This window comes from Malaclemys terrapin, chromosome 3 (assembly GCF_027887155.1).
Source record: "Malaclemys terrapin pileata isolate rMalTer1 chromosome 3, rMalTer1.hap1, whole genome shotgun sequence".
NCBI lineage: Eukaryota > Metazoa > Chordata > Testudines > Emydidae > Malaclemys > Malaclemys terrapin.
This window is the reverse complement of record NC_071507.1, coordinates 190,847,398-190,874,254: the sequence shown is the minus strand read 5'-3', so window position 1 is coordinate 190,874,254 and position 26,857 is coordinate 190,847,398. Positions and strand designations below refer to the sequence as shown.

General features: G+C 45.7%; 1 protein-coding gene across 2 annotated transcripts in view; it reads right to left on the bottom strand.

Moving 5' to 3' along the window:
* Positions 1 to 17,852, bottom strand: part of EVA1A (eva-1 homolog A, regulator of programmed cell death) — a 313,292-nt gene extending 295,440 nt beyond the window's left edge. Inside the window, exon 1 of one of the 2 annotated variants that reach the window (XM_054024335.1) lies at positions 17,653 to 17,852. In XM_054024335.1, coding sequence (XP_053880310.1) covers positions 17,653 to 17,752 — 100 coding nt within the window. In that variant the 5' untranslated portion in view covers positions 17,753 to 17,852. The remainder of the gene's footprint in view (positions 1 to 17,652) is intronic. The other variant, XM_054024336.1, reaches the window with a different exon arrangement.
* Between the last annotated feature and the right edge of the window lie 9,005 nt (positions 17,853 to 26,857).

Below are 26,857 nucleotides of genomic sequence, written 5' to 3'. Positions count from 1 at the left end.
ACAAGGAACGGGGGGAGGGTTGGGGGTTCTGGGGGGGCGGGAAGTGGGAGGGGCGGGGCTAGGGCGGGGCTCCTCCCGTCCTCTTTTTTTCTTGCTGAAATATGGTAACCCTAGCTGGTGGGGGCTTGGAACCAGGGTGAACTGGCAGGCCCCCCCCCCCCCATCAGCTCCCCGCTCCCCTAAGTTCCCTGTGCAGCAGTCACCCAGCAGGCTATCAATTGCAGCTGTCCCTCCTCCCACTGCCATGTGCTGCTCCTGCCCTCTGCCTTGGAGCTGCTCCCGGGAGCCTCCTGCTTGCTGTGCAAAGGGGGGGGGGAGAGGGAGTTACAGCCCTGCAAACCCTCACTCATGGCAGCACTCCTATTGATTCCCATGGGATCACCCACACAGGAAAAGGCTACTCACATGAGTATATCACATTGGTTCCCCCCTGCTACTAATCAACAGCAATGAATCTTTGCAATAACTGGAGCAATCCAGACAAAAAAGATCTGCCAGTCCACAGGGAACCGCTCATCTCACTGCAAGATTCTGTTCCTTCGCTCAGCTTAGTGCCACTAGCAATTGCTGTCTCCCCTAACTCATTTCAGTGTCAGCCAGGGTTAGATTTACCGGCCCTTGGGGACAGACAGCCGTTTCAGAGATAAGCTGGAGAAGTGTGCTGTCGGAGACAGAGATGCTAAATTGGGTCCTGGACTTTCTTGAAAAATCAGAAATGCCAGTTACCCATTTCTCCCAGGAGATGTTTCTAACTGGTTAGATGCAGCTGAAGAAGAACAAATTTGACCCCTTTCTTCCTTAAGAGGGTGCCCCCCCACCCCTTTCCCTCAGAAGCAGGTAGTTCCCTGTGTCTGGACATGAATGGGCTTGTACAGGTGTCTTTGGGAGCCCTTGGTTTTATGATTCAGGCAGCCATGTCTGACCAGCAAGTGGCAAGAGCTTACGATGGGAAGTCAGGGAGAGCCCTTCTTCCATCTAATGGGGGCCACATTGATCCCTAATACACCTCCATTCTAGTAGGAGCTTGGAAATTCAGTGCACTCCACCAAGCTGGTGCTCAATTTGCTGTAAATCAAGTGAGACGTTTACACCACTCTGTGATTCGTCTCTGGACGCCACGTTGTCCCCTGCCTCCCACCAACAGGCTTCTACTGAGCAGAAACAATTCCCATCAGCTCCATCGCTCTGATGTACAGATGATGGGAAAATGCATAGGAAGGCTACATGAACAAAAGGCATCTCAAGCCTGCTGGGGTCAGAATGCTTATCTGTCTGGTAGATTGGATTTTCCGGCTCTGTTTCTAATGAGATTGGTTCCCATTGCCACAAAAAGAGGCCATGGCTTAATTTGCCAAGAGGACTTTTGTCATGCAGCCTAGGGAAGCAAAACAATCTTATCGCTTCGGCCACTTTAAACTTGAACCTCCTCCTACCCACCCCTCCCCAATTATAAAGGCAGAATTTGAAAAAGAGAAAATGATTTCTACTTCCTTGGCAAGGAAAACTCATTGTTGGAGATGTTAATCATTCATCTCCTCGTGGATCTGAACAGATCTTTACAACCTTGCTTACCATTTAGCAAGGGTCACCTGTCATAGCAAAAAAAAAGAGAAAAAGCCCATGGTAACACAGGACCAATTTGCGGCGAATATATTTTTCCTGAATTTGAAATGTGACATATTTTTCTCACACAATTGCCATATTTTGCAATGTGTCTTGAAAAAAAAATGAAACTCCAGAGCAGGAGCAAAGGCAAAGTAGAAAAACAGAACAGCAGGAGTTGCACAGAAATGGTCTTGGCCGCTTCACACAGTACTGCGGTCAGCGACTGAGCAATCTTACTTTAAAGGCCCACTGTCAGGTATCGATGGCTGACATAAGACCTATGCTGTCAGGAGTCTCTGCCTGATATAGCGTAGCTAAAACTAGATCATTTTTGACAAATACAGGCCTGCCTTCAACTGTTCTTTCCTCCACGCCATTCATTCCATCCAAGTTATTTCACTGAACAAGAACCAGTGCTTGTTCTTATTGTTAGTCTAACAATAAACTAAATATGAGCACAGCTTGGTTCCCAGACATGCGTGCACTATCATCAACTGGGGATCCACTTCGCTGCTCCACGCTCACTTTTATAAAGGTTTGATCACTTTGATCTTGCATTTGGCTTGAACACACAAACCAGGAAGTGAACGAGCTTTCACAACAGAAAAAGCAACTAAACAAAAGACGCATGAAAAGAGAGACGTGCTTCAGAAAGAATCACATCAACCTCTGGAGTTTCTAAGGGGGGGATGTGAACAATAAAATCTAGAGAGAAAGAAAATTCAACAACTACCAATCTTCTAAAATGTAAAGCATTTCATTGTAGTGAATTTACCTATAGCTAAGGCGGTTGGCTTGGAAACTTTGTAACTTTGAAAAGGCATGTTTCTGACTCTGTATATTCGTAGTAGGAAAAACAAGAAGACATATAAGAGAGACATCTTCAACAATCCGATCGATCATTTATGGAGGAGCACAGGAGAGACAGGCTCATTGTTCTCTGTTCCGGTGTCAGGTTCCACCCCAGCCGAGAGCAGCCCGGACAGGGAAAGTCCTGGAGCTCCAGGCCTGGAGCATGTTCATTCACTCATGCTCATGTGCAGTCCTGTCACTTGCTGGGGCTGCAAGAGGGTGGCCTGTGCTTAGCAAGGATGGAATCTGCAGAGATTTTAGCTGCTAAAATCTAAGAAGTCTCTACTGAGCACATGCAAACTGTGGTTTTTCAGAGGCTCATAACAGTAGGATTTCTACAATTTTCATGGGTGTGGCAAAAGGCACCTCGCTGACATAGACCACGCCATGCCAAACTTCAAGATACTGCTCCAAAGCATAGGGCTGGTACAGCATTTCCAAAAAAAGGTTGTCAGAATTGAACATGGGAAAAACAATGTATTTTTCCCTAGCCTTGTCCTTGGAAATGGCTGAACCGTTGTGGCTGAAGTTTTCCAGAAAAGTTTAGCCTGAGGTGGGCACCCTACAAGGAAAATTTCAGCCCAAATGGTTAAAGTTTGGTAACATAAGCAAGTGAAAACAGGACCTGCTACTGGGAAATGCTGGGCAACCCAGCAGTCTCACCAGCCCCGCCTATAACAAGCTCATTAGTCCTGCAAAACCAGCAGAGCAAAGAGAGCCTGTAGCATTCTGTTCCTTCTTGTGCAGCTTCGGCAGAATCAGTTACTAACTTCCACTTGGTCACATCTGTGAAATCCATTTAAGGCAGGGTGGGGAACCTCCGGCCCGGGGACCGGATCCAGCCCCTGGCTTCATTTCATCCAGCCCATGGCAAGTCTCTGCTCCGCAGCCCGGAAACCCTGAGCCTCGGTGCCCCTCCCCCCGCACGGGGCTAGAGCTGCAAGCGCTGGCTAGGTGGCATGTCCCTGCCCCCCCGCCTAGCGGCTGCAATCAGGAAAGATCCGAGTGCTGCCCCCGTCCCCAGTGCCGGTTCCGCAGCTCCCATTGGCAGGGAACCACAGCCAATGGGAGCTGTGGGGGCAGCGCCTGTGGACACAGGCAGCGTGAACCACACAGAGCCGCCTGGCCCCTCCACCTAGGGGACAGACATGTCGCCACTTCCGGGAGGAGCGCAGAGCCAGGGCAGGCAGAGCCTCCGCGCCATTCTCTCTCCCCCCCCGAGCTCAGAGCTCGCCCACCAGATTGGGCCCCACAGAAGCGTTCATACAAAATGGAGGAGCTCCCTCCTAACTTTTAGCCTAGTGGTTTGGGTAAGCACCTGGAACGTGGGTAACCCCCAGTTCAAGTTCTCCCTCTGCCTGAGCAAGGCTTGGAACAAGGATCTGTCATGTCACAGCTGCACGCCCAAACCACTGGACTATGGGATAGTCTCAGTCACCTCTGTTGAAGCCATTTCACTGTGAATAAATTAAAAAGTCTTTGGGCCAGAGAAAACACCCACGAGCTGGAGAATGACTCTGTGGCCTGCTGCTTAGTACACTCACCAGGGTGTGGGAGACATAGGAGCCAGCCCCTGCTCCAATGACTCTCAGCGTCCACTCGTGATGAGACATGAGACTCTGTACTACGCAGCTGCCCAGGCCTTTTGCTGGTATTAGCTGCAATTGCCCTTTTAACCAGATTCAGTGTCTGCTCTAAACACAAGATGCAGCACAGCCTAATGAGATGAGCCATTTTCAAATCTTTCCTCACACTTTGCTCAGAATCCACCTTGTCTGAGACGGATCTGTGCTCCCCTCCCTCCTCAACTTTACCATTCATAGCAGGGCACATAAATATGTGCCCTTCAAAAACTGTTAAGACCAACTCTCTACCCCACCTACTCCAACGTTTTCTGCCATGCCACATGTGCATCCAGTATTTTAAGGGTACTCCTAAATCAGGACTGCCCAGAGTTTAGCAGCATGCAGTGAATGCAACAGATTACAGGTGTCAGGTTACAATACTCCATCATGATTAACATTGGAGTCAAAATGGAGCATTAAAAGATGCTACTTGTAGTATGTGTGGTCCGCATCCTGTGCCAAAGAAGAGGGCACCCACTGGCTGAATTTATGGGTACTAGATGCATTTGAGGTGCCCTGTCCTAGTTATAATTCTATTGTGTAACTGACTCAGAGCTGCCAAACCATCGCTGTATCTCCCTGACATGAAGAAACACGCCTTAGGTCTAATGCATCCAAGCATTAAGCACCTGCTGGAAGAGCAGAAGTACAGACTTTAATTACTATGAATGCGAGCTCATTCTCACTCAATGAGCTGAAACAGGCATGCTCACATCAGTCCGCCATCCGAATCAGAGCTGAGAGACAGCACACCGTCTTTCCTGAGGCAGAAGCAGCAGCTAAAGAGTGGGGGCAGGGGAGTTTAAATCTCAAACTTGTGTTTCAAGAATACTTAGAACAATGCAGAATTGTTACTTCTCTATCAAATTTCATTAGCAAGAGGAGGAATTGGAACCAAATTCAGTGCTTATTCATACCCTGCAAAACACCAGGCAAGTCAATGGAGTTACTGCACCAGCAGAAGACACTGCAGAATTTGGCCCTGCTTGTCCATATGGAATGGTGCTCAGCTCACAACCAACCACAGTTCTTCATTAATGAAAACTACAATTAGGAGTTAGTCCTATTGGAACTAGTAATGATAAGTACATGAGTAATATTGTGTAAATTGTAAGTCTCGTCCAACTTCCTTTGACACATGGGTTCCTATATGCATACACACACTTTAATAATGGATGGAGCTTGGGAAGTTCTCATATATCTAGGCAAGAGGGAATGCCAATGATGTTAGAAACCACGGCCAAATTTCTCAGACTTGGTTGCCTAATGAATCATAGAATATCAGGGTTGGAAGGGACCTCAGGGAGTCATCTAGTCCAACCCCCTGCTCAAAGCAGGACCAATCCCCAACTAAATCATCCCCACCAGGGCTTTGTCAAGCCTGACCTTAAAAACCTCTAAGGATGGAGATTCCTTAATGATGAGCACCTAAATCACTGTTTGAGCACCTAAATTAAAAAATGGCCTGATTTTGAACTCTGAACACCCCATTAAAACCAGGCCACATTTATTAAAGTACCTACATATGTATGTAGGTGCCTAACTTTAGACAACCAAGTTTGAAAATGATCGTCCATATTTTTTCCTCTAAAATGTAGCGCCCTCTATTCAAAATGAAATTTATAAACCCAAATTTACTTTTCCGCTATTTATACTTGTTTATTTTTTGCATTGTATATGGACAATGAAAAGAGATAGTCAGTTTCACTTTTGTTTACAGTCACTCTCTAGTCAATTTCACTCTCCTGCATTAATGAAACATTGCCATGTTTGGGTTGCAAACACTGCAGGAGGATGCCAGCTCAGAGGGATTTTTGGTTGTTTCAAACTGTTTCTATAGGATTCTTTTTAATTCACTGAAGTTCTGTTGGATGTCGATTGTATGAAACCTGGTTTCACAAGTCTTTAATCTGGGGCTAAAGTTCACCTGACACTGTCATTTGAATAACGGCATAAACATTTTTTCATTAATTCATTGGCATCTGCACCTTTAGCACAATACAAAAGGCAGGAAACTTACTGCAGCGTCGTTTTCCTGCAACAGATTGTGTTTGAAATGGGAGCAGTTGCAAATTGGCTCTGTTGACACCTTACCTATGCAGTTAAAAATAACCAAGCGGACTTTTTTAAAAAGACAAATGTTTCCCTCGTCTAAAGCACAGTTTTGTCAGCAGCCCAATTCTATTCAGTAAAGAAATATTTATGTACAGTCTATTTAAAAACTCTACCACTCATTGCACGTGAGTTCGGACCCTCAGGGTTTCTTCCGTTACAGCTGACAACATCCACCAGGCCTAAGTAGTGCAGGGAGCTGCATTCCTTCCACTGCTTTAGGTGTCAGGGATGTCATCAACTGTAGCCAGGGAGACAGAAACATGTCAGCCCCAACTCAGGTCTTGGCATGTAGAGCCTTTCAGTTCAACTTCAGATATTCTACTCTAACCCACCACCCCTCCCCTCCACCCCCCCACCCCCCCACACACACACACACTTTAATTAACATGTGCAAATCTAGTGCATGTGGTCAGAGCTCTGGAGTGTAAAGTTCTCCATTTAGTCACAAAACAGGCTCAGGAAGGGCAACAACAGTTCAGGTTTCTCCCCGTGCCTCAAACATGACTTGGCGGAATCACCTCTGGGGTCTTGTCCACACTAATAAAACCTGTACGCTAGTTTCGAACAGCGATGCTAGTGCAGGGCTCAGGTACTTCTGCCTCCAGGTCACAAGACCAGCACAAAAAGTTCCATAAGCTAAGTCAGGCCTCACTGACTCCTGTGCAACCACATTGCAGCTTATCAATGTGCACAGGTGAGACTGGATTGTCATGTAGTAAACCAGTCTGTTGCTAATGCATGGGGAGGAACAGAATGCTGCCGACGCTCTCAGAGCTGTGCGGGTGGAATGGCCCCCGCTTGGCTGACACCAGGCACAGAGCTAAAAGCACGAGTCTCTGCAGCTTGAGCTAAAGAGCCAAGTTTCCCCGGCTGAGCTCTGTCATAGACCCAGACCAGAGGGTCTCAAACTGTGGTCCAGCTCTATTCAGGTGGTCCGCGGATTGTTCCCTCTAAGGTGCATGCCTGGGCGGCCGCACACAAGAAAATGAAGGGTCACCCATCTAATTAGCGGAGCCGTGCAGGCATGGCTCCACTAATTAGGTGCCTGGACCCTGGAGAAGACACACGTAAGGTGAGGTGGTGGCCTTGGGGGGGAATAAGGGGTAAGGAGAATTTGGGACGTGCAGGGCTGCGGCGGCCAGAGAAAGAGGCGACTTTCCCCAGCTCCAGGGCTGCGGCTGCCAGGGAGAGACAGCCTTCCTTCCCGCCTCAGCTCTGTGGCTGCCGCAGCGGGGGAGAGACCCCCCTCCTTCCCGCCTCAGCTCTGTGGCTGCCGCAGCGGGGGAGAGACCCCCCTCCTTCCCAGCCCCAGCTCGGGGGCTGCCGCAGCGGGGGAGAGAGGACACATCCATTGCATTAGAAAGGTAACACTACTGATATTAAAATATGAGTTGTGTGCTTTTATTTGTAGAACAAAAAAACCTTAATAATTAAGGTTTTTTTATATAGCACTTTTATGCAAAGCGCTTTACAATAGTTAGCTAATGGTACAAACAACATTTAGAAAGATCATTTAAGTGGTCCACCGAGACCCTCGGCAATTTTCAAGTGGTCCACGGGAAAAAAAGTTTGAGAACCACTGACCCAGACAAACTGTGGATCAGGCACAGAGGGGGACACAAAACACACCGACCCGTAAGCCCCACAGGCTCAATTTACTTTTGTCACTAGTTAGGAGATATGTCTTTGAATACACTAAGGCCGTGTCCAGGGCCGGCTCTTGGTTTTTTGTTGCCCCAAGCAACAACAATAACAACAAGGCCGGAGTGCCGCCGCTGAAGCAAAGGTGCCGCCCCCAAAGGGCCGAAATGCCGCCCCTTCAGAAGTGCCGCCCCAAACACATGCTTGGAACGCTGGTGCCTAGAGCCGGCCCTGGCTGTGTCCGCTGGTTCCCTAGACGCCTTCGAGTAGCAGTGGACGCTGTCTGGGGTTCTCAGCTTGGTGTCTCCCTCTGAATCCCTGATTTTGATCCTCTGACCCTCACTCCTGTCCCTGTTTTCTCATTAGTTGCCCCTCGGAATTGATTGGAATCTGGGTCTGGTAGCTCCTCCCCTTAGGCTGGGATGAGGAGCCTTTGGCTGTGGGCAGGCAGATTCCCAATAGGTTCTAGCTGCCTGAACTCACACACCTCCCTCCCTTACCTTACGGCCAGGTTTCTCTTTCCCCACACACTCCCCTCTTAAGAGAATGCAGTGGAGTCTTTTTGTTCACGCTTGCCCCCAGGGTGGTTATCCAAATTCCGCCCACAGAAGTTGCATTTCTTGGGTGGGGAACACCCCCTTAATTCTGTTTCTGCCCATACGTCTTCACACCAAGGGCAACCCGATAAGCTACTCACCTTGCTTTTTTCCCCTTTGCTTTGGGGCAGAGGCTGCTGTTGTCCCCTATTTTCCTCCTCAAGTAGGGACTCTGGGGTTCCTCCTCCCACCGTTCTGGTGGTGAGAGTCCCTGTCTGACTTCTATCAACAACCTAAGTGTACTCTTCTCCCCTACATCTTGTTCTGGGCTACCTTTCCCTTCCCTCCCCTTCCCTGGGGAGATCCTATTTTTGCTCCTTGGTCTAGAGTTTTCTGATTTTTCTGTTTCAAGCCCCTTTTCCTCATTCCCTGTTGGCACTGCTTTTTGCCACAGGGGATCCTGGCACCCCATCTTTCCCTTTTAAGGGAAGGGACTGCAGTCAGTTCCCACCATGACTGGATGAGAGAGCTTAGCTATTGCCCCGCCCACTCCCATTTCCCCCTTCATCTCTAGGGGGAAATCTCAGCCACGGGGTAGAGTCTCCTTTTCCCATTGATACACAAACTCTAAGCTTCCACCTGGCAATATTCATAAGAATATAAGAACTGCCATACTGGGTCAGACCAAAGGTCCATCTAGCCCAGTATCCTGTCTTTCAACAGTGGCCAATGCCAAGTGCCCCAAAAGGAATGAACAGAACGGGTAATCATCAAGTGAGCCATCCTGTCACCCATTCCCAGCTTCTGGCAAACAGAGGCTAGGGACACCATCCCTGCCCATCCTAGCTAATAGCCATTGATTGACCTATCCTCCATGAATTTATCTAGTTCTTTTTTGAATCCTATTATAGTCTTGGCCTTCATAACATCCTCTGGCAAGGAGTTCCATGGGTTGACTGTGTGTTGTGTGAAAAAATACTTCCCATTGTTTGTTTTAAACCTGCTGCCTACTAATTTCATTTGGTGGCCCTTAGTTCTTGTGTTATGAGAAGGCGTAAATAACACTTCCTTATTTACTTTATCTACACCAGTCATTATTTTATAAACCTCTAACATATCCCTCTTTAGTTGTCTCTTCCAAGCTGAAAAGTCCCAGTCGTATTAATCTCTCCACATATGGCAACCGTTCCATACCCCTAATCATTTTTGTTGCCCTTTTCTGAACCTTTTCCAAGTCCAGTATATCTTTTTTGAGATGGGGCGACTACATCTGCATGCTGTATACAAGATGTGGTCATAGAGGCAATATGATCTTTTCAATCTTATTATCTATCCCTTTCTTTAATGATTCCCAACATTCCGTTTGCTTTTTTCACTGCCGCTGCACACTGAGTGGATGTTTTCAGAGAACTATCCACAATGACTCCAACATCTCTTTCTTGAGTGGTAACAGGTCTTTATCGAATCCTTTCGAGTCCAGTGAGCGTCCCGAGGCAGTGTCCACAAATCCCCCTGCCGCCTCCGGCCCACCTCTACAGGAATGGTTAGCAGTCCCTTTTTTTGCCTGTCTCCAACAGTCACAGTCCACCCACATTCCATTACCACGCAGTCCCGCTTTATAAGCCTCAGTCATCCAAACTGATGATAAACCACTCCCTGGATCTCTAAAGGAGTTCCCCTCATCTACTCCTTTTTCTTTTCAGTCATCCTTGGTGTGGCAAAGTCGCCCCTTTTCTCCCCTGTTCCTTGAAACAGCCAGACCTCTCTCCTGGGAAAGTCCACTTCCACAAACCCTTCTGAGAGTTTGATCGCTGCCCGTGGCCCCAGATGCGGGTATTTAGAGAGAGGCTCTGGAGAAATTGTTGCAGTATTATTATTTCGGTCTATATTTTGCCTCCCCCCTCCCACCTCATCACTACAGTGCCTCACAATCTTTATTGTATTTATCTTCATACACTCCTGTGAAGTAGGGCACTGCTATTATCTTCAGTGTAATGATAAGAAACTGAGGCACAGAGAGACTAAATGATTTGCCCCAAATCATATAGGAAGTCTGTGGCAAATCAGGATTTGAATCCAGGTCTCCGACAGCCCAGACTGTTTCTAAACAGCAAAAAAATTAAAGCAACATTTTAATCAGATAACGCCTCCATGTGCAGTCAGTCACTTTTCTGGCATCTCAAAGAGGCGACATTTCAGTTTAACTTGTGTTTACAAGTATCTAGAGTATTGCAGTGTATTGGCTAGTATGCATCTTCCCCTCTGTCTCCCTTGGGGTTTCATACTGCCTCCCCTCACCATCACAGCTGAGCACTACCCACAGAAAAATCAATAGCAACTTTGACCATTGACTTCTACAGAAGAGAACCCCTCAACTATGGATTGGACCATGTACTGCTACCAACAATTCTCCCTTCACTCACATGTTAAGGGTCTGCATTTTGGGAGCAGGAGAATGAACGTTTTTTCCTGTGGCACCATGATTTCCCAAACAGCCTTTGTGCTCAGCATAACAACAACCATGAAGTCTTAGGTGACCATAGATTGGTTCCGTGATTTTTTTTCAGATATATGCCAATACCGTATAAATAGCTTCCTGCATGAGAACATACACCCTCTTTCCTCCTATCTGAAAGCATTTGGACAACTGTCAACTCACACCAAGAGCCTTGTCTACATGTAAAGTTGCACCAGTTGAAGATAAGCTGTGATTTTTAAACTGGGTTAGATAAACCAGTGCAGAAGGCTGCATGGTCACTCTTATCTCAGTTTAAGAGCGGCTTCAAATCAGTTTAGCTGATTCATAGATTCTAAGGCCAGAAGGGATCATTGTGATCATCTAATCTGACCCCCGGTATAGCACAGACCAGAGAACTGCCCCAAATAATTCCTAGGGTAGATCTTTTAGAAAAAATATCCAATCTTGATTTAAAAATGGTCAGTAATGGAGAATCCACCATAACCCTTGGTAAACTGTTCCAATGGTTAATTACCTTTACTGTCAAAAACGTATGCCTTTATTTCCAATTTGAAGTGGGTTTCTAGTAGATACAAACCATACATTGGCATGGCCCCTCAGCTGTAGCTCAAATAGAGGTTATGGGTTTGATGCAGGAATCACTGGGTGAAATCCTATACAGGAGGTCAGACCAGATGATCAGAATAGTCCCTTCTAGTCTTAAAATCCATTAAGCCGGCACAAGGCACACAACACCAGAAGCCCAGTGAGGCTGGTTTGGCCAAACAGTGTGGAAGGGGACAAGCTGGGTTTTAAGAGAAAAAGTCCTTCAGCCCCTGTAGAGACCTAGGTTAGAGCAGTGAGAGGGGCGGGGGGGTAAGAAGGAAGGCAAGGGGCTTAGCTGGTTTTGTCTGAGGTTGTTAGGATATGGTTGTTTGCCCATTGTAGCGAAGGCCAGAAGTACAAACCCTCCGTACCAAATTACACAGCTGTGTTAGAGCCATTGAGAACAAAACGCCGTCCACCTTTCCCTTGTGTTAACATACGGCTTCCGTTCACTGCCCAGTTTTCAACACGCTTGGATAATGGGCCTCCCCCTGACCTGACTGAACCCATTCACATCTCCAAACCCAATATCTAAGTCTACTTAAATGCCATTCAGAAGCTGTTAGCCTGTCAATTTCTGTGATCATTTGGTGAATGGACTTGTCAAACAAATTGCCATTATTACGGGCTGATTAAATGCAAGCAGGGAGAGGGGGCTGTTCTCCTGTCACAGCTAGCCCCCCACCCCCATCAGCTCAGACAAACACAACCAGCCAATTAGCAGGTAGGTGACAAAGACAGCCCTGCTTAACAATTTAAGCCAGCCCTGCTTAAACAAGAAACACTCTGGCCGCCTTTAAACATAGGGAAAGGTCTTCAAGGGACGTTCACAAAAGCTACAGAGCAGTTAGCCAGCATGCAGGATCCAGGCGAGGCGTTATTAGCAAACATTTCTATTGTGGGGGCACCAGGTTGGGGCCCCACTGTGCTTGGTGGGTGCTGTAGAGCCATAATCAATTAAAGTCCCTGCCCCAGAGAACTGCTTTGACCGATACAGGTGTGATGGCCAACAGCAGGGTTAAACCAGGGACCTCCAGAGCTAAAACCATCAGCTGCTACAGTTTGAGCTAAATAGCTCTGGAGCTGGGGGCTGTGACAGACTCGTGTCCTTGGTGGAGGACCTGTAACATACCCACCAGTGGAGTACATAGACCACAGCTCTTGGCAAAGCTTTCAGCTGTTGCATTTTAAGGCAGCACTAAGGGCCACATTTGGTCCCATTCTCATCTGTCCAGCACCACGAGTGAGTGAGGTGCAGAACGTTGTCAGTTCTGTGCACTGCTGCATGCCCCGAGGAACCTGCACGTTAAGACCTGGTCCTCCCAGTTCCAGCCCCTTCCCTCCCCGCCCCCGTAGCTGCAGTGGTATAACCCCCAGCAGGCAGGGTAAGGATTTACATACACCCTGCAGCTTACCCCAGTTCCAAGCTCTGTCAGCATAAGCAAAGCTACTATTTGTCTGCGCTAGGGGCTTCTGTCAGTGCAGCTGCACGGATGGCTGAAACCGGGGCAAATCCCCAGTGCGGAGAAGGCATGAGGCACTCTGATGGGTGCGTCTAGGTGCTACTGTCAATGTCCAACAAGTCAGTTTATACACAAGACCAAAGGGCAGAGCATGTTTTGTTTTGACAGCAATACTCACTGCAAGGATGGAAGACTGAGCTTGATAAGTTATGGAGGGGATGGTATGATGAGGTCCTTAGCTGGGATGGGCTCCAGAAGTGCAAAGTATTCGAATTACATATGAAGACTAGAGATGATACAACGTGCAGATAAGAAAAGCTACTACTGCTACCACTTGGATATTTGTTCATAGCTCTTTTCTTTTTGGAAGAAGATGGAGACACAAGACCGTCACTAAAGGCTTCAATGCACAAATGTTAAAGCGTGGAGAGTTTGGTTCCCTAATGACCATCTAGAACCACTGGGTCCTCAGCATTAGATCCACTGAAGAGAAGCATGATGCGGCAAATCACATAATTTAGTGGAAACACTAAGATCAGTCAAGGCAGTGGCTCATGCCTGATTAGCAGAAGTGGCTGCAGAATGCCCGGTTACCCTCCCCCCCACACAGCTTTTTAAAAAACTATAACAAAACGTCAAAACTCTTCACATAGTTCAAATACTTCACAGAAAAGGAATTTTTTTATTCTTACATCTCAGATTACAAGAGCCCCTAACGTGACACATGCTTAATTTGTTGCCCCCTTTTTTGGGGGGGAGGGAGGGAACAGTTAAGTTGTTCTGGCAGTGGGGATCCAGTGGACATCTGAGGCAGCATGGTCTAGGGTAGGGTTCTATTCCAGTGTTCTATTCCCAGCTCTGCCACCAACATACTCATGTGACCTAGAGCAAGTCACTCAATCTCTCTGGGCCTCTGCTTCCCTTCCTATTGTTTATCTATTTATATTTCTCTTCAGGCAGGAACTATCAGTCACTGTACAGCTCCTAGCACAATGTGGCCCCTGGTCTCAGTCAGGTGCTGGAACAATTTTGACAGTAGGGGAGCTGAGAGCCATTGAACCCTGTATATAATGGAAACCACTTCAAGCCAGAGGGCGTAGCAGCACCCCCAACACCTCTAGTTCCAACACTTATGATCGGGGACTTTAATTCCTACAGCAATACTTGCAGTGCTAATACAGACCAAGTTCTGCCATGGTGTGTTTTGCCTGTGCAGGGACTACAGATTTGGATCCTCAATAACCATTTTTCCTTGAAGCCGCACTACCTTGTGAATGCCTGCCTTCCCAGTGGGGGATGCTGCTCTACACACACAAGGAGACCTTCATCTGAATCCCCATCCTGCTCTCACCTTCCCTAAACGGCCAGCAGTTGGAATTGTTATGGAAGCCCCTGGTGAGAAAGGGAGGGTGTGTGCCAAGCCCTCCTGGTGCTCAGCAGTTACAGTGATAGATCATAAAGGATCATTAATGGGCTCAAATGTGAGTCCAGTTCAGCCCCACCCAGTCAGGACAAAGGTGGCTACAACACAGGTTTTCAAAGCGGGAGGGCAGAGCCGGCACTAGGCATAAGAAGACTAAGCAATTACTTAGGGCCCTGAGCAGCTCAAGGGGGCCCCCTGATCACGTTTTATTATAAGAAAATGTGTGTTTTAGTATTGCGGGAATGGGGGGTGGAAAATATTCCTGTTTGGGGCCCCCAATGGCTAACGCTGGTTCTGGGTGATGGCTGCAAGCAGGAGACAATGGCGAGAGAAATAGAATAAAAAGCCATTGAGCCCATGGGGACAGACACTGTGACCATGTTGGACTGCCACTCAGGGATAGATCCCTTGTCCCTACAGCTGATGAAATTCAGACAGGGGCCTTGGGTTGCGGGGGAAGAACCTAGAGCTGGCTGTCCTGCTTTCCCAGTGACCTTTGCCTCCTAAACCCCAGGGCATCCCTTTACAGCCCCACCAGAGAGGGGTCTGTGTGCTCTGCTCTCCCAGCCATGGCAACCGTGGTCAAACAGCAAGAGACCGAACATACATTCAGATCCCTTTGCAGGAGGGTCCAGCTTCTCCTTCCAGGAAATCAATAATTCCCCGTTCTGGATGGTAGCAAATGGTCTATGTCTCTGATTTGCCTTAATAGTAATAATACAAGGGCAACTGCAGCAGACAGGGGGAGTCCACCTGTGCATGTTTTCTTACTGTGCAAGAAGGAGCATTTTATACCAGTTCTGAGCCAGTGTCCCTCCATGGAGATATATCACCAAAGTTTGGGACAAATGTGGTGTGTCAACTGGGCTGTCCCATCAAGAATGGTGGCACTATGATGAAAGAGTTATTAGTATTTATCTTTGTAAACATCATTGCAGATGGGAAGGTATGTAAGTGCTAGGTATTGTTAGGAGGAATATCGTAGTTTTTTTTAGTACCTTTCATTTCAAGGATACCAAAACACTTAACACACAAAGCAGTATTTTGGTAGCACCCACAAAGTGGTAGGCTCTGTCCATACCTAGAGTGAGACTTGTTCCCCGTTCCATAGCCCGCAGTGTGAGAAAACAAGTGACAAAGGCCCCACAATCAACATTTCAATACAGCATCCAACCGACCTGCAGCGCAGCAAGTGGGTAAGAGAAAGGAAACTTTGGACAAGGACAAGGAAAGGTGTCATGGACCTCACTGAAAACTTCCACAATCATTAAACTTCATGGGAGGGATAGCTCAGTGGTTTGAGCATTGGCCTGCTAAATCCAGGGTTATGAGTTCAATCCTTGAGGGGGCCACTTAGGGATCTGGGGCAAAATCAGTACTTGGTCCTGCTAGTGAAGGCAGGGGGCTGGACTCGATGACCTTTCAGGGTCCCTTCCAGCTCTATGAGATAGGTATATCTCCATATATTATTATCATCATTATGGAAATGCCAAAGCACAGAGTTTCCTTGGTGGGATTTGAATCTGTGGTTGAAAGAAAGCTAGGTATTGCCATGCTAATGCTTAGACCACTGACCTATCCCCTCCTTTTTAATTGAGCACAGTTTAGTTTTAAATTCATTGGCACCCCATAAGACATGATTTTGTACCACTGACTTCCCGCTTTTAAAGTGGTAGCATCCTTCTAAGCCAGCATCCCCACATACTGTTGAATTGGTTTTCTTTTTCTGGTTAGGCTGCTAACATTGACTTTGTGCCTACCCTTACTGCTGGCCTAACGGACATTTATGCTAGTGCCTTAAGGTCACACTGTACATCGTTATGCTCTTGCCAGTAAGGCTGGCTGGGATGTAAAGTGTCTATATCTTAGTAGGATCTGTACTTTCTGTACAGGTACTGAAATATAAAAGGCAATTTCAACCGTTGTTCCTAAGTAGCCCACCCCACACACATCCACTCTACACCAGCTTGCTTTGAATGATGGATACAGAGAAAGCTCAGTGCTAAAGAAACTTTAAAGGGAACAAACTACTATAAATTGGAAGTGCCTCAGCTCTTTCCATTCACAGGCAGATCTGCTTTGAATGGCAGCCACTGAATTGATCTGCCCCCAAAAGAGACTGAATCACAGGCAGGTCAGCCCCTTCAATACACTTTAAGACTTAAAACCCACCATATTCTAGTCCCCAACTGAAACTCCACAATAAACACCTCCTTTATAACACAAATCCCTCTGCAAAACACAAATGCATTGGCTCCCAAGAACCAAGCTGTAATGTTGTGATGTATTGAAACGGCAATCGTGTACTTCAGTCTAAATCTTTTGATGACACAGTTCTCACTAATGACATTTTTCCACCAACAAACCATAATAGGCAGCTCTCCTCCACTAAAAAGTTTTAAAACATTCTTTATAAAGAGCATCCTGAACTGTTCTTAGCTCTAAGAAATACACAAGTGCATTCAGAATTCCATCAGATATTCTGGAGTCAATATTGCCCCATCACTAATGAGTTGACTGATTACTCCTAATCTCATGCAAAATTAGATCTACATTATTGTTTTATAGGCATGAGCTGCTTTCACACATCTCACAGCCACAAGGAAGAGCAGCAGAACTCTAATTTTAATGTGACTATTACAGCTGTATATAATAGTCATAAAACATCTAGCATCTTTAAAGTGCAGTACATGTAACTACTGTGAAAGTTTCATGATATATGCTGTGGAAAAAAAATGTGAAAGTCTTTGGAAGTGAGTACCAGTAATTTTGAGAGTTGTACAAATAAACATAGGGTCAGATTCCAACCCATTTACTCACAGATAGTAGCATCTTACTCTCTTAGTATTCCTATTGACTGCAATGAACTATTTGCTGGTTAAAGGTACTATTTAACATGAGCAAAGATTTCAGAATCTAGTCCATAATAAAATATCTTGATCCTACTGTATTAGTTTTAACTTGTGTTCAGAAACTACCCAGCCCTGTAACCTAACCCTATTCCACCCTCTCACACATACATATTTCCATCCAACACCACAAACTTAGGAAAGTTTACATAATTCCCTTCCCCCCATTTCCTGAAGTTGTTCAGAAACATCTCTGCCGAAATATTTTAGCTGGGGTTGCTAAGAAAGTTTTGTAAATAATTGAAATCCTCTTAATGAAGATCTGCTTCATCATATTTTAAAAGAATTAAAAATTGCTCTCACTATAACTATTTCAGACCTGCTTGGATCCACTTTTCTTGGGTTGTTCTTGAAGAATATTTATTACCAATTCTCACTTATAGCCAATACACTTCAAAGGGTTAGAGCTTCACTCCTACCTGAGAAGTCTGAGGAAGTCTTAGCAAAGTTGCTGAGAGCTGTCAAGCACATTACTCCTAAGAGAAAAGTAGAAGTGGGAGACACATCTGGGCAGTTCATCCTTAAATATCCTCAACTGCTTGTTTTCTTCCAGAGAAAAGAAATCTCTTTCTCCACCCAGCCTGATACTCCTCATTGCAGAGAAATCACTACTAGTCCCCTGGCTTGTGAATGATCACAGCAACCAGCCAGGAAGCAAAAGCACTCACTGAACACACATCGCTGGGAGTGAGTGAATGGATCCCAGAGTGAGTGAAACTGACGAATGAGACAGACCTACCTGGGCCTTGGCGGAATTCCCAGGGTCCTAAAGCCCACCGCTTCAAACTCCTCAGGGTACCCAGAGCACAAAGTTTGCTCCAATCCACTGCTAGTGGCTTTGGAACAATTTCTATACTGGGGGTGCAGAGAGCCATTGAACAAAACTGTAAGCCCTGTATATGATGGAGCCACTTCAAGCTAGAGGGTGCAGCAGCACCCCTAGTTCCAGCACCCCTGACCACTGCTATGCAGATACTTAGAAGACAGCAAGAAGCCACACTAGGTAGGAAGACAGACCTGTTCAGTGACAGACCTGCGGGTGGCTATATTACAACAGAAAAACTTCAAAAACAGACTCCAAAGAGAGACTGCTGAGCTAGAATTGATATGCAAACTAGACACAATCAACTCCGGTTTGAATAAGGACTGGGAATGGCTGAGCCATTACAAACGTTGACTATCTCCCCTTGTAAGTATTCTCACACTTCTTATCACACTGTCTGTACTCGGCTAGCTTGATTATCACTTCAAAAGTTTTTTTTTTTTTTTTAATTAATTGGCCTCTCAGAGTTGGTAAGACAACTCCCACCTGTTCATGCTCTCTGTATGTGTGTATATATATCTCCTCATTATATGTTCCATTCTATATGCATCCGAAGAAGTGGGCTGTAGTCCACGAAAGCTTATGCTCTAATAAATTTGTTAGTCTCTAAGGTGCCACAAGTACTCCTGTTCTTCTTTTTAGGTAGGAAGAGTTAGGCAAGGATTAGTATCTGAGACGTTTATTTTGCATTAAGTACCCAATGTGATTCTGGAAAAACCCAGTTGATTTTACTGTATAGTTTGAAATCCTCTCCCTCACATACACAGAACCATAGCAAGAGTTTTCAGACTTGTGAGCACTAAAATCCATATTGACACATCTAAGTGATGGCCTGATTTTCAGAGGCACTGAGCACTTGCAGCTCCCAATAAAATCAGTAGGAGGAGCGATGTGCTACAAAAGTGTGGCAAGATGATCCTTCAAATATTTTTTGCCTTTGGCCCCAATCCTGCAGTGAACTACACGTGGGTGGACTCCAGGAGATCCATACAGGCCCAGGAGTCCACCTATGTCAAGTTCATTGCAGGATCGGGGCCTATGTCAGCAATTGACGTAACATTCCCTGGGCAAAATACTCCTCTCCTCCAAAAAAACCCATCAGTTCCATACTATTCCCCACCCCCTGAAAACCCAACAGGACTGCCACTCAGGGCAACAGCGGCAGCCTCCTCTTTTTGCACCGCTGGAGCTGTTGATGTGGTTTCTAGGTGGTGCATATTCCCTTGTTCAGGCTATAGTGGCTGGTTCAGATGCAAGACAGTAGCAATATCAGCTGCCTTAACCTCAGCAACGTGTAACCTACACAACCTACGCTGCTAGGCCCAGACGCAGAAAAGAACAGAGAATTTTAACAGGCAGAGCCAGCCTTAGCATTTTTTGGTGATTACAAATCATTTTTTGGCCAATCTCCTGACATTCTCAAACATAGCAGATTCCACAGTGCAGAAAGCCAGCCTTAGGATTGGGGGGGGGAGGGGGGGAGTTGGTCAGTGAGATGATGCTCGGGGGTACACCCAAACCCCACAGACTCAACTGACTTAAGAAGTGTGTGTGAGCACGCAGGGACCACCAAAACTCCTGCCCAAGGAGAGCTCAGCGGTTTGTTCCTCTCAGTCCTAGCTGTCCATTTCCACTTCCAATGCTACCTTCCCAAGGGGAGGGGGAGGGGGAAACTAGCAAGATATTTTTCATTTTAAATGAAAGCTGAACTCCTCCTGTTAACAAGGGGCCCTCCTGAGTCCCCTCCAGCTCATCAGTGATTGGAGCTGTGGATGATCAGTGTCTCTGAAAACCAGGCCACTTCATCTGTGATCCTGCACATGCAGAGCCTCAGATTTCAATGGCGCCTACCAGGGCCGGCTCTACTGTTTCTGCCACCCCAAGCAGCGCGCTGAATTGCCACCGTGGATGGCTGAAGAGACAAGCTGCCGCCAAATTGCCACCATCGCGGGGGGCTGAAGATAGGAGCAGCCGCTGAATTGCCACCACCACAGGGAGCGCGTGCCGCCCTAATGGCGCACGGACTGCCGCCCCTTCCAGATTGCCGCCCCAAGCACCTGCTTGGAACGCTGGTGCCTGGAGCCGGCCCTGAGGCCTACTCACCTGAATAAAGCTAGGCAATTAGATCAATGTTTGCAGGACTGGGACCCATGTGAGTAAAGTTACAAGAGTGAAGCCCAGCTTTCAGGCTCAGGCCCTAAGTCCGTGGCAGATTTTTTTTTTCCACTAAAAAAAAAACCCACTACTTATTTCTCTTTTTAAAAAGGAAGCCTGCATCGAACAACGTATCTAAGTGAAAAACCACATGTGGTTCATGCTTATGTCTCAAGCCCAGCCACTGCAATTAGGCCAAACTTTCCAGAAACATTCCCCTTTCAACTGACAGCAAGCATAGTAAGTTTTACCCCAAAAGGATTTTTTTTTTTTTTTTTTTTTTTTTGAGAGTGGATATGCACCTGACAGCAGGTTCTCATGATAAAAGTGAGCAGGCAGAATACTGTGGGCTCTATACAGGTGGACTCCTGCACCCATGCAGATCCCCAGTGATTTTGGTGGAGGGGTCCATGTGAAACTCCTGGCAGGATCAGGCCCTTGACAATTGACATTCCTATGGCTCCCTCACTACACTTTATTTCTCCTCTAATTTTAATCCTAGATGCTGGTAAATTTGCCACAGCTGCACCGGGTTTAGAGAAGAGAGGTTATTATCTATGGCACAATAGGCTACTAAGAGCTACAGGTGATTTCGGTCTCTATTGTTCTTGCTATAATGGATATGTATCACTGTAGCTAATAGGTATGAGGTAATCAGCACCTATTTCTAGATATAGTTCATCATGATCACCATATTCTATGCTGCTTACCAGGCAGGGCAAATAAGCAGTAATAGGACCTCTAGAAACTTACCAGCAGTTCATATGATGTTTGGGAAAGTGAAACACTCTGGCACTATTTGCCTGAAGCAACACCCTGTTAGCTGGTGTTGATCTTGCTGATTAAGAGTTAAGTGAGTTCTGTGGAGTCAATGATATAATGGAGATGAGCGAGACTCTGGTGACAAAGGATTTAGAGGTTCGGAGTCAGGATCCTCAAGAGCAGCTAAACCTGGGGAGCAGTCTTGAGCTGACTGGAGCACATGACTTATGAGGAGAGGCTGAGGGAACTGGGATTGTTTAGTCTCCAGAAGAGAAGAGTGAGGGGGGATTTGATAGCAGCCTTCAACTACCTGAAGGGGGGTTCCAAAGAGGATGGAGCTCGGCTGTTCTCAGTGGTGGCAGATGACAGAACAAGGAGCAATGGTCTCAAGTTGCAGTGGGGGAGGTCCAGGTTGGATATTAGGAAACACTATTTCACTAGGACGGTGGTGAAGCACTGGAATGGGTTACCTAGGGAGGTGGTGGAGTCTCCTTCCTTGGAGGTTTTTAAGGCCCGGCTTGACAAAGCCCTGGCTGAGATGATTTAGTTGGGAATTGGTCCTGCTTTGAGCAGGGGGTTGGACTAGATGACCTCTTGAGGTCCCTTCCAACCCTGATATTCTATGATTCTATGACTTATGTTATTGTTAATAATGTTGAGCCCTAGGAAGGGGGTGAGTTTTTAGTGTCTTTATGCGGCGTGGGCTTTGGTTTTGAGTAGATTTGGAAAGACCCCACACAGACAGAAATAACTCTCCAGAAAGAAATGATACATCAGCCTCTTAGAGCTGGGCAGTTCAGTTTAAACTTATCTCCATAAATGCCATTATCCTTAGGGCATATGAGAGCATCAGCTGTGAGTTTCAAACTGAAAATGGAACGCGAGTACTGTGGCACCTTAGAGACTAACAAATTTATTTGAGCATAAGCTAAATTTGTTAGTCTCTAAGGTGTCACAAGTACTCCTGTTCTTTTTGCGGATACAGACTAACACGGCTGCTACTTTGAAAACTGAAAATGGCCACCTGCCCCAAATGCAGCAGAGACAAAGGGTTATTCCTTCATTGCTTATGGTCCCAAAGGATAAATATTAATTGGTGAAAATCTGTAACTCCCTCTTAAGAGCAACAGACCCTGAAATTTGGCCATCCCTCCGAATATGTTTCCCAGGGGATATACCAACATGCATTGTGTGTCTTGTTTGTAGGCTGGAAATACATATGATCATACAAATTTAGAGGTGACAAAGCCTAATGGAGCCCATGCCCCACAGAGGCAGGATACAATCACCCAACAGAGGTTATAATCATATATTAAACTGACACGGCTCTTGATCTCGACCAACAGGACTGTTTGCCCACTCCATAGGATTACTATGGGGTATGACATATGGTATCCATGAAGCTGGTATGTTGGGATCTATTTAAATGTACATGCCCCATTCCAGAATATGTAACATCCTGTAATCAGTCTAGGTTTTGAGACCATGCTCATCACTGTTGTTGTTTGTACTAACCCTTAGGCCCATGTCTGCCAAAGACTTATGTACTTGGACAATCCGAGAAGTTCATAGTGCCTGATTATACATAAACATACAGGATGTATTGGGCCTGATTTCCAGAGAGGACTGAATCCAGAGAGGCCCTCCCATCTCCAGCTGAAGTTAGTGTGGGCAGTGGGTAGAGCGACCAGATAGCAAATTTGAAAAATCGGGACATGGGGAGGGGGGTAAAATAGGCTCCTATGTAAGACAAAGCCCCAATAGCAGGACTGTCCCTATAAAATCTGGACATCTGGTCACCCTAGCTGGGTTCTCAACAACTCAGAAAAATCAGACCCACTGGTCCAGATCCTCAAAGGTATTTAGTCACTTAACTTCCAGGAGTGATTTCATCGGGAATTAGGTGCCTAAATAGCATTAAAGATCTAGGCCAGGGGTCGGCAACCTTTCAGAAGTGATGTACCAAGTCTTCATTTATTCACTCTAATTTAAGGTTTCACGTGCCAGTAATACATTTTAACGTTTTTAGAAGGTCTCTCTCTATAAGTCTATAATATATAACTAAACTACTGTTGTATGTAAAGTAAATAAGGTTTTTAAAATGTTTAAGAAGCTTCATTTAAAATTAAATTAAAATGCAGAGCTCCCCGGACCGGTGGCCAGGACCCGGGCAGTGTGAGTGCCACTGAAAATCAGCTCACGTGCCGCCTTCGGCACCCGTGCCATAGGTTGCCTACCCCTGATCTAGGCCATTATGCCTAACCATTTTTTCCCCACAATTATCCTTTTATATTATGTTTGTTTTTCTTTCCAGCAATCAGTTTCCTTCTTTACTTATATCTTGCACTGAGTTCTCTCTCCTATAATATGACCACTGTTTAGCTGTATATTTATTTTGATTTACAGATTATGTTTAGGTGCATGTAACATAGTGGTCTTCTCTTTCTCCCTCCAACACACACCCCTCTCTCTCACCCCTCTCCTGCCTACCTATAATATTTCTGTTTTACATAGTGCAGCTCTTACAGTGCTTTACAAAAAAAGATCTCAATCCAGAAAGGGAAACTGAAACAGAGAAAAGGCACAATGACTTGCCCAAAGTCATGCAGCTATCGGTGACGGTCAGGAATAGAACCCAATTCCCTTGATTCCTAGCCTAGTGTTCTAAACATGGTGCCTTCTGGAGATACCTTATGGCAATAACTATTTTCCGAATGACCCTACAACTACTTTCTCAGTGATGCTATTGCAGGCCTCGCCTGAAAAGGGGGTTTGCGGAACTGCAGCTGGATTAAGTTTAAGCAGGGGTACCAGATTTGGGTTGGGCCAAATCAAAGCAAATTGTTTGGTTCAGTTTCAGTAGTAAAGCTATCTTGTGAGCCCTAAAGCTAAAGCTGTTTTGGCCCTAAAAGGCCCACACTTTTCCTCTTTTCTTGAATGGTGGAAAACTCCTTGGATCAGCTGTTACAAGATTTTTGCTGTCTTCTTGGTTCTCAGGACATTTTCGTAAAATCAAAATAGGAAAATAAGCCCCTTCTAGTTTGGGATTCTACACAGAAGCAAAACTACAGTACGGCTGCAGGTCCAGAAATTTGAATCCTCTTTCCCGGGACAAAGTTCAAAGATGTTCTTGTTTTACTCTCTCTCTAACAATATCCCCAGTGAACCCTTCTCTCCACCTTCTGTGCTCCATTCTTGAACCACAACCCATCATCTGGGAACCACTTTGTGCAGACTACCTTTTCTTGCTGGGCATCAATGCCTGATGACGGTTGTGATGCCTTCATGGAGTAATCCACCTTCAAAAACTGCATCAGCTGTGGCTCTGGGATGGAAACTTCAAGCTTAATAAAATAAAGGTATAGTGACTTCCCTTCTGGTATTTCCCCTCTTCGCACCACAGACCACGGACAGTTATCTCATGTGTCCCAAATATCTCCAGGTGCCATAATAGCTCCTTGGGATTATTGGCAACTGCAGAATCTTAGAACAGGCTGGTCGAAAAGGAATCCAAATTTTATTAGGCTATCTGAAATGACCTGCCAGCAAAGCAGGTCTTTCTGAAAGATATAGTTCAACCAAACACAAGTAACTGGCTTCAGTGCAAGGGGAACTGGGTGAAATTCTATGGCCTTTGCCATACCGGAGGTCAGATAATAATTGAATGGTTCCTTCTGGCCTTTAGAGTTGTGAATCTATACATTAAAATAACACACCCATCAAAAAACAACTTTTCTACTTTATTGAAGAGAGGGGAAAATATTCTTCCGTAACAGCATGGATTTTGCTTTCTATGGAGATGGATTTTAAAAAAGGTCAACTTGTTCAGTCCAAAAATCCCTGGGACTTCAGCAGTTGTGACATAGAATCATAGAACTGGAAGGGACCTCGAGAGGTCATTTAATGTAGTCCCCTGCATTCAAGGCAGGACTAAGGGACTAAGGCAGGACTAAGTATTATCTAGACCATCCCTGACAGGCTGCTCTTAAAAACAACAATAACAACCACCTGCTCTTAAAAATCCCCAATGAGGGAGATTCCACAATCTCCTTAGGTACTTTATTCCAGTGATTAACCACTCTGACAGTTAGGAAATTTTTCCTAATGTCCAACCTAAACTGCCCTTGCTGCAATTTAAGCTCATTGCTTCTTGTCCTATCTTCAGAGGTTAAGAAGAACAATTTTTCTCCCTCCTCCTTGTAACAACCTTTTATGTACTTGAAAACTGTTATCAAGTCCCCTCTCAGTCTTCTCTTCTCCAGACTAAACAAACCCCATTTTTTGAATCTTCCCTCATAGGTCATGTTTTCTAGACCTATAATCATTTTTGTTGCTCTTCTCTGGACTTTCTTCAATTTGTCCACATCTTTCCTGAAATGTGGCACCCAGAATGGGACACGTTACTCCAGTTGAGGCCTAATCAGCGCAGAGTAGAGCGGAAGAATTACTTCTCTTGTCTTGCTTACAATACTCCTGCTAATACATCCCAGAATGATGTTTGCTTTTTTTGCAACAGCGTTACACTGTTGAATCATATTTAGCTTGTGGTCCACTGTGACCCCCCAGATCCCTTTCCGCAGTACTCCTTCCTAGGCAGTCATTTCCCATTTTTATGTGTGCAACTGATTGTTCCTTCCTAAGTGGAGTACTCTGCATTTGTCCTTATTGAATTTCATCCTATTTACTTCAGACTATTTCTCCAGTTTGTCCAGATCATTTTGAATTTTAATCGTATCCTCCAAAGCACTTGCAACCCCTCCCAGCTTGGTATCGTCTGCAGACTTTATAAGTGTACTCTCTATGCCATTATCTAAATCATTGATGAAGATATTGAATAGAACCGGACCCAGAACCAATCCCGATGGGACCCCACTCGTTATGCCCTTCCAGCATGACTGAACCACTGATAACTACCCTCTGGAAACAATCTGTGGGCTGTAGCAGCCAGTATTATTGGGTCACAGGTAATATTAGGGCTACTCTTTTAGGGCCTGATCCAAAACCCATTGAAGCCAATGGAAAGACTCCTGTTGACTTCAATGGGCTTTGTATAAGGCTCTTATACAGATTGTTAAGTATGGCGTTCACTTCTAATCACAAGGTTTAGTAGGAAAGTGTATTACTCTTACAGAGGACCTCTGCAGATATTGGACCCAACCCTGCATATTTGGAACCTACAACATGATGATTTACCTCAAGTGCAACTCAACCCTGAGGCAAAAGCTGAAGTGTTCTATCATTATCCAGGGGACTAAGTAAAAGGCTCCAACTCACAGATCTTAGATTAGTATGAAAAAGGGAATCAGAGGAAATACCTTTCTCCACAGCGGGTCACTCCATTAACTCCATTAATATCAGTGAACCACATGTACGCTTCCTCAAAAAATATATGTTGCATGGGATCCAAGTGATGTAGCAGTCAGTGAATTGTGCAAAGCTGGCCCAGTTTGCTTTCCAGTAATTCCAGCGAGGGTTTTTTATTGGTGCTCACAATAGGCCTGGTCACAGTCATTCAATCCTTACCGTGTGAGAAGTTTTTCCACACACTGCTTATAGCTTGAACTAGAAAATGGGTTTCAACAGAACTTGAAATAGGAGCTGTTTTCTTGGACCTGACAACAGTTTACGATACAGTATGGCACACTAGTCTTCTGGTAAAACTGTCAGAGTTCTCCCAGCATTGGTAGTGGACATTATTGAACTTCTACTTCATGACAGGTGTTTTGGGGTACATATGGGAGATAGCACAAGTGCATGGAGAAGACAATCCAACAGCTTATCCCAAAGCTCCGTGTTTGTGCCCACCCTGTTCAATTGGTACACAAACAACCTGCCACTGATTCAGTCATGTTTATCTATGCAGATTACATCTACTGCAGTAATGC